The sequence below is a fragment of the Aspergillus mulundensis genome, assembly GCF_003369625.1.
Source record: "Aspergillus mulundensis strain DSM 5745 chromosome Unknown scaffold_3, whole genome shotgun sequence".
Classification (NCBI taxonomy): Eukaryota; Fungi; Ascomycota; class Eurotiomycetes; order Eurotiales; family Aspergillaceae; genus Aspergillus; species Aspergillus mulundensis.
In genome coordinates, this window is record NW_020797891.1 from 435,733 (window position 1) to 450,276 (window position 14,544).

Below are 14,544 nucleotides of genomic sequence, written 5' to 3' on the forward strand. Positions count from 1 at the left end.
TTATATCTTAAATTAATATTAGTAGTAAATATAATAATAAAATATATATTAGGGGAGTCACGTGACTTATAAAATATTTTATTATTATTTTTAAATTTTATAAAATATTAAGTTTTTTAATATATATTATTATATTATAATATATATTAGGYTTACTAATATATATTAGGCTTACTAATATATATTATTATAAATATAAATTATTATATAATAATGTGTATTATTATTAAATATATATTAATTTTAATAGTTTAAATCTTATTAAATATGACTTTTCGACTATATTGAGCTTTGATATGTATTCGCCGGCGGATACGAATGTGGGCGTCCTGATACGGTATCACAACCCCCCCCCAGCGCCTGCATGGATGGTCGCTATGGATTCAGCTACCCACATTATCGATCCGGACGGCGAGGTGGTGATAGTGCTGAGCAATGCAAACGCGCCGTTTGCTGCCCCTGATGGGGATATGCTTGAACGTAAGATAACAGTTTCTTGAATAGTGGCAGTCGGGAATCACCGGACAAGACGCCATCGTGGTTCTGAGATGCATTAGGTATTGATGAAAAGTATAGCAATGATGCCGGAGCCCGAGCCAGCCCCAGAAAGCGAGGTTGAACAGGGGGTACCTTACCTTGAAGGACCATACGACGAGCCTGTCGCCGAACCAGCTGGAGTCCCTACCCCAGAGACACCCGAAGACCCCATCCCAGCGGCCACAGAATATCCCGCCGAACCTGCATCCCTGGAAGAAATCGCAGAAATGCCAACATACCGTATCCGAGTCTCTGCAAAGCATCTAATGCTTGCGTCGCCATATTTCAAGAAGATGCTGACTGGCGGCTGGAAGGAAAGCCTTGCCTATCAACAAAAGGGCTCCGTTGAGATCACTGCCGAGGACTGGGATCTCGAGGCACTTCTGATTCTACTTCGTGCAATTCACTGTCAACATCACCTTATACCCGAGAGTCTGGAACTCGAGACGCTGGCCAAAGTAGCCGTGATCGCAGACTACTATGACTGCAAGGATGTCGTCTACGCTTGGGGCAGGGCAACCTGGATGAGAACGTTAGTTGCAGATCTCCCTGAAGTATATAATTACAGAGTGGTCATTCTGTTGTGGATTTCTTGGTTTTTTCAGTGTCACGACCATTTCAGATGGTGCACCTCGATCGCCATGTCCACCAGTAGAGGTCGCATTTCCCACCTGGGACTTCCAATTCCGGATAGAGTCATCGGTAAATAGTACCTACCCGAACTATTCAGGAGTCTGGCAAGACGCTTCTAACCGCTGGCATAACATCTAGAGGCACTGAACAACCGAAGAGAGTTATCGATCGATCTGTTATACCAGTCTCTCGAGGATAAACGCGAATGGTTTCTGACCGGCGAGTTCGGGTGCAGCGTCGAGTGCAGCTCCATTATGTACGGGGCCCTCACCAAGGAGATGCAGGCGGCCAACTTGCCCTTAAAGATGCCTCTCGGCCCCTTTCTGCGCTTGAGTCATCAGGGTATTGTGCATAAGATGAAGTTCTTCCGTTCGCCGGAGTGGGCGAGTCGAGATGACACTACCTACAGTCATTCTTACAGTCCTCACGAGTGTCCGGAATCATCTTTCAAGAAACTATTTGGGATCCGGAGCGAGAGGATTAGAGGCTTTGACCTTGAAAGCCTGAATCCTTAGCATAATGGGCTAATGTAGCATTAGACGACTTACCTATTCCTAAAGCTAGTATCGACACAGACTGTTATGAAGAAATACATGCCTCGCGCATTTAACAAGACTATATATCTGACCACTAGAGAACAATGCCATCCCTCTAGGCCTTCAAATACCTCCTAAACCAATCAACAGCCGCATTCTTCCCCCGAACCATGGCCTCCCTCTCGCCCTCCTTATTCTCATCACCCCGAATGAAACAAGCATGCACCACGCCGGGGAAATGCTGATAATCAAACACCACCTTGAGCCTCTGCAGCGTCTCAAACGTATAGCTCTTCATTTCCCCGCTATACGCAGAATCAATCTCCGGCGCCAGAATCTGCACCGGCACGCCAATCTCATCGATATCCTTCTTCGTCAACAGCGACGGATGTCCGACGGATATAACATCCACCAGCGCCTCCCCATTCTCTGCATGCTCCCGTGCACCAAGTCTGAAGCTCGCCCAGCCGCCATAGCAGTACCCCACCGCCCCGACCTTCTTAAAGCCGTGATCCCTCTTCAGCGCGCGCGCCGTCTCAAAGATCTCGGCCTCGCGCTGCTCGCGCCCGTTGCGCGATATGAAGCCCGGCAGATCCAGCTGGTCGAATTTCTCAGCGGCGATGAGGTCGAAGTCGAGGATTTCGCCGCCAAAGTAATCCGGCACGAAGACGGTGGCGTCGATTTCGCGTGCGAAGTGGTCGGCGAGGAGCCGGACGTTGGGGAATGTCCAGCCGAAGAGGTCGGCGATGAAGAGGATTGCGACGTCGGGGTTGGAGCCTGCGATGTAGGTGTTATTGGATGCGAGGGTGGATTCGCGGCCTGTCGGTGTGCCGGTCCAGGTGAAGCCGGTTATGCAGCATTTTGAGAAGGACATGGTTGGGGTGTTTGGGATGGATTGATGGGTGGTTGTAGATGTTTGGACTGTAACTGTGGACTTGTGCCAATTTATAGTGCTGTCCCGGGGTTAATGATGCATCTCCGTCTAATTCCGCTGCTTTGAACGTAGGTCCCGTCATTTTTGGGGCGCAGGCTTTAATGCCGGGATTTATGCGCGAGGCGCGGAACTAAAGGGTAACCTGGCCAAATTAGGAAATAGGGCATAGCTCTATTTCTTTGCAGAATAAGGCCTTTACGTAGTATTTTAGTAGGAACTAATCGCTAATTTTCCAAGTTAGAGTTCTAAAAACTTGGTGTTCTGTGCGTCATGTGACTAGCCGCCGCGTTCAGCGACGAAGTACACCCCGCTGGCTTTGCAAGGCAGATATATATATTTAACCTGGCCTAATTAGGAAATAGGGCATAGCGTTATTTCTTTTTAGAATAAGGCCTTTACGTAGTATTTAAAAGTTCTAGAACTAAGGGCTGCGCTTAAGCCCCCCTGGCTCTGCGAGGCAGATATATATATTTATGGCAGAGCTAGGAAAGAAAAGGCGGTAAGAAGAGATTATGTGACTGTCCTTTTTTCTAGCCAATTAGCGTCCTTCTTTCCGGCCAATTAGCGTTATTCTGCCGTTTTACATGATCCCTAATAAAGGTCACGTGACTGGGAGCCGGGACCTACAATTTATTGTGCGCTTTGGCTCCACTTTGTTCCGCGTCGCGCAATCAGCTGACTAATTAATGGTGTTGTTAGATGCGGACTCTGGCATTGGACTATGATAGTAAGCTCGATAGCCTATTAACCCGGAAGATACTAGTATCCATTAGCTAAGTACGAGAATAAGCAATGGCGTACCTAGGTAATATCCAGGCCATTCCCAACACCAAACAACAGCATTTATGATTGTGATATCCCGAAGACAAGGGCATGAAAAGCGGTACTTCAATAACCTAGGTTAACAGACAGTATCAAAGAGCAGAGATAAGACGGACATCTCTGCTAATAGATGCATACAGCGGTGTCCTTGGGCCCTTCCTATTGGAGGCATAGCCCTTGGTTAAGCGCCGAAAGGCTCTGCTTGTACGGAGCACGACAAGGTGCGGGGTCGAGGCTCGTATTCCCTGCACCTTCCAAGGCCAGCGCAAACGAATACTTGGTATCTATCAGAAGGTCAACATTCTCTGGGCTGGACAGGGAATAAACATTCCAACCTCCAACTTTGGAAGTTATTCCGTGAGCTGATATGTCAGTATACGGGTCGGTCGCTCTTCGTCGTCTCCCTGCTTACACTCTACAGAGAGAACAAGGTTCCCCACTACATCAAACCTTTCATTATGTGCTTCGAGCATCCGGCTCCTACCCGCTATATCCCGTGTGGACATACCGTCAACGACCCTGAACAACCAAGCTCCGTCAAGCCTGCCGATCATCCATCCGCACCAGGCAGCCCTGGACCCGCGGTGACTACCCACGACAAACCCTTAGACGATCCTTATGATGACTTCCCATACATCGGCAATGGCATTAGCGGCTGGGTCTGTGACATGGGCGGAGGCCGTGCTGTCAAGAGGCCCAAGCTCTACCAACTCTGGCTCTACCCAGACGACAAGCAGCTGGAATACATGAACAAAGAACACCAGATGATGTTGGCGGAAGAGATCAAAGTTTTTGAACGCCTAGGCCGCCACGAAGGGATCATCGAATGCTTAAAAACATCTCAGCACGGCATCGAGATGCCCCTTGCTGAACACGGAGACCTGAAGTCGTACATGGAAGCACACCCAACACAACCAGCGGCAATAACACACGCCGTCAAAATGAACTGGACCCAGTCCCTCCTCGAAGCCTGCACATACATCCACTCGCGCATGGTGCTGGTTGGGGACATCGCGCTCCGCAACGTCCTAGTCATGGGCGATCTCCGACTCCAACTGACCGACTTCGGAAACGCGCTCATGTTCCCGCTCGACGAAGGACTGGACATTAACACGATCAACGACCACGGTCTGACGGCGCAAGTGGAGATCTTCCATGTCGGCTGGATCATCTATTCCATTGCGACTTGGCACGCCCATGAATACGACGATCTTGATCCTGAGAAACCCGAGAATCGGACTAACGACGAACAGTACGGGCCCTGGTGGCCTGATGCGTCGCGATTCCCGCCTCTTGATGGTGTTTTCTGTGGCGAGATTATCGCGAAGTGCTGGGCGGCGGGGTATAAGAGTATGGAGGAGGTGAAGGGTGAGGTGGATCGGCTGTTTGCTGCTGCGTCTTCTCTTGAAGATACGGATTCTGGGTTATGATATGATGTGTTACTTTGCCTTTGCGAGATTGCATTGCCGTTAACCGCGCGATGGCGTTTAGACAGACAAGACAGATGGACAATCGGTATAGAGCTCTACAGACTGACGGATCGAACGAGACAGAAAGAGAAGAGATTACCATAGCTTTGCTTGTCCAGTCCACTTCCTTCCTCTGCTGCCACTCAACAATGGCCCTCGATGCCATCCACTTACCCTTACCTATTGGTAGATTCCCCCGGCCGCTTCATCCATTCCCAACCCCTCATCCCATCCCAACTCCAACTCCTTAAGCACAATTGCCCGCCCGCTTCGTGAGACTCCGCCATGGACGCTGTCGCCGCCAGTGTCAAGAGCCTCGGATCCGGTTCCATTCAGATGATTAGGACTGCACGGATTACACTGCCTCCTGCTGTCAGGAGAGACGATTCGACAGGGCTCTTGTACCTCCCCACCTATCCTGCAACAGACCATTGCATTGAAGCGGACCTTATTGAGATGCAGAGCATCCCCCCCAACCGCCTCAATCTCAAGAATTCAATATTCTCTACGTTCGCGTGTACCGAGTAGGTGGCGCGTCTCCTGGAGTGTTCCAAGGTTAGGTCCTTCCCAGGGCACCTAGATGATAAAGCCCAGGGTCAGCAAACTACCTGACCTATATACGTGCGCTATGCCCACATTGAGTTGCGAGATGCCCCATCGAACTACCGTACGTCCGTCCATGAGTCTTGTAGAGCCAATGGATAGGAAGTCAAGTTGCATTGTATTGTAGGCAGTGGTGGGAATTGCCAACTGAGTGGGAGGCCTTTAATGGGCCTGGACTCCTGTCTGGTTGACCATTTAGCTGCGTAAGCTCAGTTGGATCTTTGTCTTTAAGGAAATGCGGATGGGATACTTAGGTAGGTACAACATAACATAAAGTCAATCAAAGACATCGCCCCTTCAAGTGGTCAAAAATCCAGATCCATTCCGAGTCATCCATAGAGCCCGGCGTTCACTTTCGAAGACGGTGTTGTGACGGCTCTACTGAACAGGTTGGTTGGTACAGGGCGAGAGGCCCACGAGCATATGTACCGTAGGTACCCATGCATGCATTGAGAGTAGACCAGTGGTCTCTTGAACCCCAGCGTCGATGGGAAATCATTATCCTGATCAAATATATATGCATTTCGGCAGGAAAGAAAGCAATAACAAAAAAACACCAACCGCTTTTAGCATATATGTAAATCGCCTCGCCAGAGATAGGCAGAGTACATCCTAAATACCGTATACCTATACCACAATCACAAGGAAAACAACCCGCTCCTCCTCTTCCCATGCGGATAAACAATCAGCGCACTGACAAACAAGCCCACCGTAATCCCAATCGCCGTCTGAATCATCCCGTAGCCCAGACTCGTCAAGGAGGTCCCGCCACTCCCACCCGACGTATCCGCCGTCCCATTCCTCACCGCATCGCTGTACTCAATCGCGCTCAAAATCGAGCCACTCGACGCCAAGCCAGAAGGCACAAGCGTGAAGATACCCGGGATGGTCGAGGACACCGCGTTCCCGTGCCAGATGCGACTGTACAGGTTCGCCAGGAGGCCGATGGTGAATGCGCCGACCGTATTCGCGACCTCGGACGACGACCCCAGCCGCTGCGTGCTGAAGTAGTTGGTGATGTACCCCGCTGTGCCGATGAGGACCATTATGGGTGTTTGTCGGAGTTTCGCCTGGTTAATCAGCGCCGCGATGAGACAGTACACCGCGACGAAGGGGAAGTGCTGCGTGTACACGCTGCCCCAGACGGACTGGCGGGCGCAGGTCGTGTCGCTTGTTGCGTCGCTGTCCATGGCGCCGTAGATGGTTGTGCCGACTGTGACGCCGTAGCCGAGGAAGAGGGAGTAGATGATTGTGTAGACGAGGCGGATTGAGCCCGCGATCATTTGGTGCGACTGGAGTTCCAGGCTACTTGTTAGCACGGAGAAGCCCGGGAGAATCAGCGCGATGGAGGACTCGGTGATGGACGCGTAGCAGAAGATCGGGTCTGTGTGGCCGGGTAGGCGGATTGAGCCGAAGGCGCGGGCGAGGAAGGAGACGATGATGGCGGCGCTGACTTCGAAGACGTTGGCGTATAATGCGGAGCGGGGCATGAGGACGTGCTGCATGAAGCCGACGCAGCAGCCGAGGAAGAAGATGATGGGGAGGTCGATGGGGCGCGCGGAAAACCCGAAGGGCCCGACGGCTGCGGAGCCGAGCCCGTACAGCAGGATCACGAGCCACTTGTTGTAGCGCGGCTTGCGGTCCATGAGCTCGGTTAGTTCGGCGATGGCGGTTTGGATGTCGACCATGTCGTGCGTGACGCGCTTGTAGCAGTGGTGCACGGCCTCGAGGCGCCCGAGATCGAGGCCTTGCGGGACACGGATGAGTTTTACCTCGGCCGTGCGCGTGACTGGGTCGTCGAACGACATGATCATGCAGCCCGGGAGGTACATGAACTGGGCGTTGATGTCGAGGACTCGTGCTGTCATCTGCATGTACTCTTCGAGACGGTGGGTGGGGGCACCGTAGCGCATGAAGGCGCGGCAGAGCTGCATGATGTAGCGCTGGCGGAAGATGATTTCCGCGATGTGGATGGTCAGCTTGACCTCCTTGCTGTCTTTGGTGGTCTTCTTCTTCTTCTTGTCGTCCGTTTGGAGCCCGACCTGCGGCACGTCTGCCTTGGCCCAGGCGTTGGACGAGGCGATGTGGCCCATGTTCATGGACGCCCGCACTAGGGATGCCGTCGCGGTGTGGTCGGACTTCTTGTACCAGTGCCGGGGCTTGACCTTTGGGCGGGTGGGAGAGGTCGGCGTCGACATTGATGTTAGTGTTGGCGTTGTCGAGAGCGGCGCGACGAGCGTTGCCTGCGAGCCGCTCTCTGACTCGGGCGCCGAGTACAAGCTCGTCGTGCGCGACTGCGATCCGTTCGACTGCAGCTGTAACAGCGCTGCGAGCACACCTCCTGGTAGAGACGGCGCGGCGGGGGGTTGAGCAGTCGCCTCGACGTCGCCCTGCGGTTGGTTAGACGGGGCCGGCGCGCCTTTCATGCCCTGCATCAAGCGTTCGGCCTCGGCGCGCACAGCCTGCTGATACTGCGCGGCGCTGATCGCCTCGTTTCCATTTCCATTCCGGCGGAAAATCGCCGCCAGCTCGTCGTCGTCCGTTGAGCCCAGCTTCTCCGGGTCGACAATGGAAGAGCCCAGTCCGGCTTCGTGCTCGCCCATCGGCTGGCTTAGAATACTCGCCAGGCGACTCGACTGGTCGCGGACGGTGCGCGCAGCTCCGCGCCATCGCTCACGGCTGAGCAGGGACGTCCCTGTCGTGGAAAGCGTGTCATTCCGGGCCTGCTCTCCAGCTGTTTCTTCAGGCTTCTCCTCCCCGCGGGGTTCCGGGCTGGCGGAACCGCCGGATTCAGCGTTGTGAGCGGTCATCGAGTCAGTGCAGTATCGTTTGCGATGAATCTGACGTCCACTTCGTCAGGTTGTCCGAGGCGAGTGAACCAGGGATCTGGGGATGGAATTGGACATGATGAGCAGAAACCGAAGAAGACGTTTGAGTCGGCTCGTTCAGGGGCGATCCCCACATGCAAAATACGAGCGAGTTTGTGCGGAGATCGTCCAGCTTGACAGCAGAAATTGTTGCGCGGCCATGTGGGTCGGCGAGCGAGGTCATCGATCAATCCAGACCTTGAGATGGTTCCTCGGATAGTATAGTAAGCTTGAAAGGCCGTCATCTTGATGGGACTCGCTTGAAAGACGAGATTTCTGATGGTAGAGTTGCGGTTGTGATGGAAKATGGATGCAGAAGGAGAGAGTCTTGGAGGAGCGACAAGCTTTGCCGTTGCAAGGCTTGGCCCCGGCTGTTCGGCACTGGGCACTGGGCACTCAGAGTCAGGGGCAACAACTACACAACGATGGTGTTCTTGCTCATGGTCTCTTCCTCATGGTGCTCAGTTCAGGCTCAGTCTCGATTGACTTACGGATACTTGAAATGCTCTTTGAAAAATCAACACTGCGCACTGCAATCTATTCCAAACCGCCATCCACAAACAAAGTTCAATAACTCGCAAGCCAGTGGCCACAATGTACTTACTCCCGGCGAGGACTCTATATTTACGGCCTAGCTTTAACATAGTGGCGGTGTTTCAGCAATAGCCAAGTCAGTTACGCAAAGTCCGGCTGGACTCTAGACTGTTGGCGACAGCAGTTAAATTTAGCACCAACATCAAACCATCGGAGCTAATAGTACTTGTTCCTGGGCCTAGACACCTTAAGTTCATTTAATTGCCGAAGTTATCGCAAACTACCCATTCTGCAGACAGCTGGCATTTTGGGGATAAGGAATCCCAAGCTGCAACGAACAAGACAACCGTTTAATTATACCATTAGCTTTGCAAGTATATAGTTCTTCAAGGAATACAGGGTGGAGTACAGCCAGGGGACATGCTTCTCTGGTGTCTACCACTAATCAATTAATCAATGGGAGTGTTTACAGTCCAGCTCTAGCTCTCTTTTATATCTTTGAGGCCCTTCCTAGACTCCACCGCTTTATATACAGGCAGTGTTATCCTTTGGTACCGGCGATTTATCGCAAGATGGCGGCGATAGGACATGGTCAACAAAAAAATATGACAAGGACGAGATTCGAACTCGCGAGGTTTCCCACTGCGGATTTTGTTTATTTAAGCAACAGTTGCCTACCTAAACACAGCGCCTTAACCACTCGGCCACCTTGCCTTAGCAATAAACAGAAGAGAACGTTGTAAAATATACAGCCTTTATAACGTCCCGCCTGCAGAAGAGATTACGGGGGGATATCGAAGGCATCGATGGTGACGGTGTGACCTGTCATTCTGAGATTTCCGCACCTAGAAGAGATATATCCTCGTTGTTTGGTCGTAGGTCAGTCTTTCCAATGATAAATGGTTTTCATTCCATCTCCAGATCCAGCATTCTATAGGGGTTACCCCATGCCGAGCAAATCTTCCCATGTCACAGCTTCTATAGGCCTGTCTGCTGGTCAATGCTAAGTAGTGAGCTTGATACGTATCTAACAGCTTCCATAGTCCAATTATCCTTTCATATTGATAGCGGCAAAGGGGAGGGAGACTTACAAACCTTGGAAGCCTCCTAGGAGTCCAGCAATTCCGGGCGACTTGCAGAGCGAACTGAGTACCCTAGAACCGGTTAGGTAGTCAGACCAGCAAGCCCTGGCAGGGATGTATTAAGCACGACCTACACTGGCGGACCTTCGCTTCGCGACGAGGACGGTACGGGGGCCCAGCGCTCCGGCCGGTGACTCAACTCCGCTTCTCCCCTTCAAATGTTGTTTTCTCCTCTTCTCATTGACCAACATCTCGGCAGCATCCAGTATCCCAAGTCCGTTGACAGATGGCATACCAGGAATTCCAAACCTGCACTGACCCCGTGTTTGAATCAAGGAAAATCGTCGATGCCGACGGCACAGCCCTCTACGAGACCCAATTGGTCTCCCTCTTGCACGAGATCATCGCGCGCAATGACAGCAATCTATTAATGCAATATATCACTGCTTGGGAATGGGATCTTCCCGGTCGTGATATTCCAGTTCCAGACATCCACTCGCACGATCCGTTCTATATCGCCGCAGCACATGGGTGTCTCGACGCGTTACGCGTTTTGCTTGATGCTCACTCCGCGGGAAAGACAGAAGCCCACTCAGCATCAGCCTCAGCGTCAGCGTCTATCGAGCAAGAGCGCGGATTCTCGTTATTGCATGTTGCTTGCCAGCACGCGCAGATCGAGATCGTGAAATTCCTGCTCGATTCGGATCCCGCTTTAGCGACAGTTCATGATAAGGATCCGGGGGGTTGGACACCGCTCATGGCCGCAGCTTACTCGACTGGGACTTTTGGCGACGGCGCAGATACCAGCACCCTGGGTGAGGTGTTGATAAATATGCTCCTGGACCGGGGCGCTTCAGCGCGTGATTGCGTGTCATCACCTACGACTGGCATTGATACGGCTACAGCTAGTGAATCTGGAGGGCACCGACTACCGCAAGCAGACTCCACCGTTCTCAGTCTGGCAATTAGTGGCTGCAGTTACAGGACAGTGAAACGGCTCCTAGAGGCTGGTGCAGACATCCATCAACCTCTAGCAATTCATAGCGACACCCCCGGTTCCGGGTTCTGGGATGACGGCCTTGATGTCCGCGATGTCACCGCGTTGCATCTCGGCAGCGCCGCTTGGAATGTAGAAGGGATCAGGGCGGTTCTTGACCATTGCTACGAAATGAAGTCCGACATGACCTTCTGGCGCGACAGTATGGGCCGACTGCCCCTGCACTACGCGGCCGCGGGCTCCGATCCCACTGGCACATTAGAGCCGTCTCTGATCATACTTGAGAACGATTTGGCCCAGAGAATAACCGGTACGTTTGAGCTGCTCGTACCGAATGATGACGCCGGCACGGCGAAGTTGATCAACACGCGCGACGCGCAAGGCGCCACACCCCTTCACTACGCCGTCCGCACGCACGGCCGCTGCGGAACCCAGGGCTCAAAGCACGCGTATCGGACAATTGCATGGCTCTTATCGCACGGCGGAAATGCCAGCATTGGAGATGGCAGAAACCGAACCGCTCTCCACGTTCTCGCCTACGCCTCCCTGGACGGCGAACCCATCGATACAAATCTGATCACGCTCCTGATGAAGTACGGATGCCCGCTTGATACGCCGGACGAGGACGGCGAAACACCGCTACACATCCTAGCGCGGCATCTGCGCCAAGCACATGCAGCCAAGGAACTCATTAAACACGGGGCGCGAGTTGATGTCGTTAACAAGAAGGGGAATCTACCACTGCATGAGGCGATGAGGGGCGCGATCAGGCCCAGGCTAAGTTGGGATTGTCAACGGCAGGAACAGGTATCGCTGGGGGATCGCGTTCGGGCTCAGGATGAGGTTGTACGGGCTCTGTTGGATGTGCATGGCACCACCAGTGTATTGGATCAGCCTAATGGGCAGGGAAAGACGCCGCGGGTGTTGAGGGAGGAGACGAGGCGGAGATGGGAGGAAATGGAGCGAGGAACCAACGCATCAAACTAGACAGGGGAGATTTAGAATAATAAGCTCTTAATGAATGATCTACTACTCTAGGGCAGTGTACGAATAGGAATGATTTGCCGCATGCCGCCACGGTGTCTGAGTAGCGCGGCCTATGCATTGCCATGATATCACTTGACGGAGAAAATACGTTGGAAATACAAGCGGTAGCCAGACTTAGTACTGGTTGTACTTGGACCTATATAAGCAGTGATATATACTGTGAGCCAGTTGGGGTAACCCCGCCTTACGCGAGAGCAGATGAGGGGCAATGCATGTTCCAAGGCTGCCGTCAACTATCCCGACATCTCGCAACTTCATCGTTGAGGTTATCTTGATCAAGAAGTCAGCATCCTCACACTCCAAAGATAGGTGCAGATAACTATGGCTATCAAACAAATCGTGTGCTCCGGCACCCCATACGAGGTACACACAACCACCCAGGTTCCCCTCCTCCCACTTCCCCAAGAACCTCCTCTGACACCGTCCAGATCGGCCAAATCCACGGCTACCACGCATCCACCGAGATCTCCCGCGCAATAACCTTCTATGCGACGATGTTCGCTAAACACAGCAAGCTCACCTGGGCGCAGGTGCAGGATCTCGCGAGGGACTTTGACGATCTGATTAAAGACAAGTGGCCGCGGTATTATGAGGAGCTCCAAGGTATAGCATCGACTTAGCTTTCTAGTCTTATGTGAGGATTGCTGATATGAGGTGGACAGGTATCGCAGACGGCGCAGAAAGAGACGTAATCGACATCATCGCGCTGAACGTCCGCACGGAGATCGTCTTCGGGCAGTTCAGCGACGGGTGCACGAGTCTATACTACCGCGACAGCGCCAGCGAGACAGGAAATGCGTTTCTAGGCCAGAACTGGGATGTACGGCCCCTTCTCTCCCTTTGCCTCTCCCCTTCCCATCCCTCCAATGACTACTATGGGAGCTAACGCGCCCAGTGGGAAACCGCCCAAGCCCAAAATCTAATCCAACTAACCCTAATCCAAAAAGACACTCCAGTGATCAAGATCATCACCGAAGCAGGGCTAATCGGGAAAATCGGGCTGAATTCCGCGGGCGTAGGGGTGTGCTTCAACGCCATTCGCGCAAAGGGGCTCGATAAGACCCATATCCCCGTACACCTTGGCCTCCGCATCGCGCTGGAGAGTCGCTCTGCGCTTGACGCCGTCGAGACCCTGGAAGCAATTGGCATGGCCAGTTCGGCGCATATGCTTATCGGCGACGAGAACTCCGCCATCGGGCTCGAGTTCACCTCTTCAACGTTTGCACGCATCCCCGTCAACGAGAGGGGATTTATCGCGCACGCGAACCATATGCTTCTTCCGCATGCTGGGATCGATGAGCCGGCCTGGTTGGCGGATTCGGCTGTGCGGGTGCGGACGATGGGGGAGAATATCGAGAGGCTCGTGGGCAGTGGGAAGGTGGACTGGGAGAATTTCGGGGCGCTGTTTCAAGACGAAACGGGGTTTCCGTGCTCGATTAACCGGGCGACGAGTGAGGGGAGCCAGATTGCGACGCTGTTTAATATTGTGATGGATTTGGGAGGCAGGAGGGCGGTCGTTGTTTTGGGGCGGCCGTCGGAGGAGCGGGTTGAGAGGGTTGTTCTTGAGTTCGCGGGGTAGGCGATTGCTCGAGATCTTTGACCATTAGGTTGAGTGTCTGTTTAACTGCGAGTACTATTGAGAGGAATTGATGGTTAGCATTGGAAATGGATATAGGGAAATGGTGCGGGCAGGGTGAGTAAGGTTAAGTTGGATAGGAACGATCACCATACCTTTGGCCGATAGCGCATCATCGATGTTTCTGGTTCCTCCCGATCGCTTTTTCTTTTTTTCCCTTTTACCGGTGGAATTTGATTCTTCATGGTATCTGGAGATCGTTGTAGCCGTAGGGACATGACTGTCAGAGAAGCAACGAAAAGTTGGCCCAGATGGAAGCCGTTGGCTTGGACTGGACGCTGGGATCGCCCGTGCGTTGGCGCAGTAGAATGAACAGAAGAGCCTTGAAATGGTCTTTGCTAGTTTGTCAGTGAGAATAACGGCGACGACCAGGGCGTCAGGAGGTAGTGGGTTGGATCTTGAAAATCGCCGCGGAGATGGGCCGGAAGGACCACGCACTGATATCCATCACAGGCCTATTTCGCCTGCTTAATGCCCATCTACTCATCAGATTTCGACCTGAGCCTGCTTCTCAATATTGAATAGTTCGATCAGAATGCGATGCATATTGGAATATGGTATCGGAGAGACGAGCCTTTGAGGCCGGTCGAAGTCATACCATGAGCGTGAGTTAGAACCTAGGAGCAATCGCTCTCCTCCAAGTCAAATCCCCAGAACACATGAACCATCAAGCACAAACGCTATCCAAGGTGCCTTGAGGCTTTGATCAGTATTCTGATTACTTTTCAACCGGGACTTTGAAAGAGGTGGATGATGGGTTGAGTGTCCCAATGCAACAGAGAACGTTTCGCCTTCTGAGCGTTAAGGTATGAAATTTGCAAATAGGTAATAGATGAGTGTCTAACTT

At 52.5% G+C, this 14,544-nt stretch overlaps 6 protein-coding genes across 6 annotated transcripts; 4 read left to right on the forward strand and 2 right to left on the reverse strand.

The window, feature by feature from the left end:
- Nucleotides 1-581: 581 nt before the first annotated feature.
- On the forward strand, nucleotides 582-1,369 carry DSM5745_03937 (BTB/POZ domain-containing protein; the record flags this gene model as incomplete). Its single annotated transcript, XM_026745953.1, has 2 exons — nucleotides 582-1,091; nucleotides 1,268-1,369. 2 exons carry the CDS (start codon nucleotides 582-584, stop codon nucleotides 1,367-1,369), a joined length of 612 nt encoding a protein of 203 aa, XP_026604949.1.
- A 452-nt stretch (nucleotides 1,370-1,821) lies between these two features.
- Nucleotides 1,822-2,580, reverse strand: DSM5745_03938 (dienelactone hydrolase family protein; the record flags this gene model as incomplete). The annotated part of the gene is made up of 1 exon (XM_026745954.1): nucleotides 1,822-2,580. One exon carries the CDS (start codon nucleotides 2,578-2,580, stop codon nucleotides 1,822-1,824), a length of 759 nt encoding a protein of 252 aa, XP_026604950.1.
- A 1,340-nt stretch (nucleotides 2,581-3,920) lies between these two features.
- Nucleotides 3,921-4,892, forward strand: DSM5745_03939 (uncharacterized protein; the record flags this gene model as incomplete). Its single annotated transcript, XM_026745955.1, has 1 exon — nucleotides 3,921-4,892. The coding sequence occupies one exon, from the start codon at nucleotides 3,921-3,923 to the stop codon at nucleotides 4,890-4,892; it is 972 nt and encodes a 323-aa protein (XP_026604951.1).
- A 1,280-nt stretch (nucleotides 4,893-6,172) lies between these two features.
- On the reverse strand, nucleotides 6,173-8,344 carry DSM5745_03940 (threonine/serine exporter family protein; the record flags this gene model as incomplete). Its single annotated transcript, XM_026745956.1, has 1 exon — nucleotides 6,173-8,344. The coding sequence occupies one exon, from the start codon at nucleotides 8,342-8,344 to the stop codon at nucleotides 6,173-6,175; it is 2,172 nt and encodes a 723-aa protein (XP_026604952.1).
- Nucleotides 8,345-10,303: 1,959 nt separating this feature from the next.
- On the forward strand, nucleotides 10,304-12,001 carry DSM5745_03941 (ankyrin repeat domain-containing protein; the record flags this gene model as incomplete). The annotated part of the gene is made up of 1 exon (XM_026745957.1): nucleotides 10,304-12,001. The coding sequence occupies one exon, from the start codon at nucleotides 10,304-10,306 to the stop codon at nucleotides 11,999-12,001; it is 1,698 nt and encodes a 565-aa protein (XP_026604953.1).
- Nucleotides 12,002-12,382: 381 nt separating this feature from the next.
- Nucleotides 12,383-13,640, forward strand: DSM5745_03942 (putative acyl-CoA:6-aminopenicillanic-acid-acyltransferase; the record flags this gene model as incomplete). The annotated part of the gene is made up of 4 exons (XM_026745958.1): nucleotides 12,383-12,424; nucleotides 12,490-12,664; nucleotides 12,724-12,881; nucleotides 12,957-13,640. 4 exons carry the CDS (start codon nucleotides 12,383-12,385, stop codon nucleotides 13,638-13,640), a joined length of 1,059 nt encoding a protein of 352 aa, XP_026604954.1.
- Between the last annotated feature and the right edge of the window lie 904 nt (nucleotides 13,641-14,544).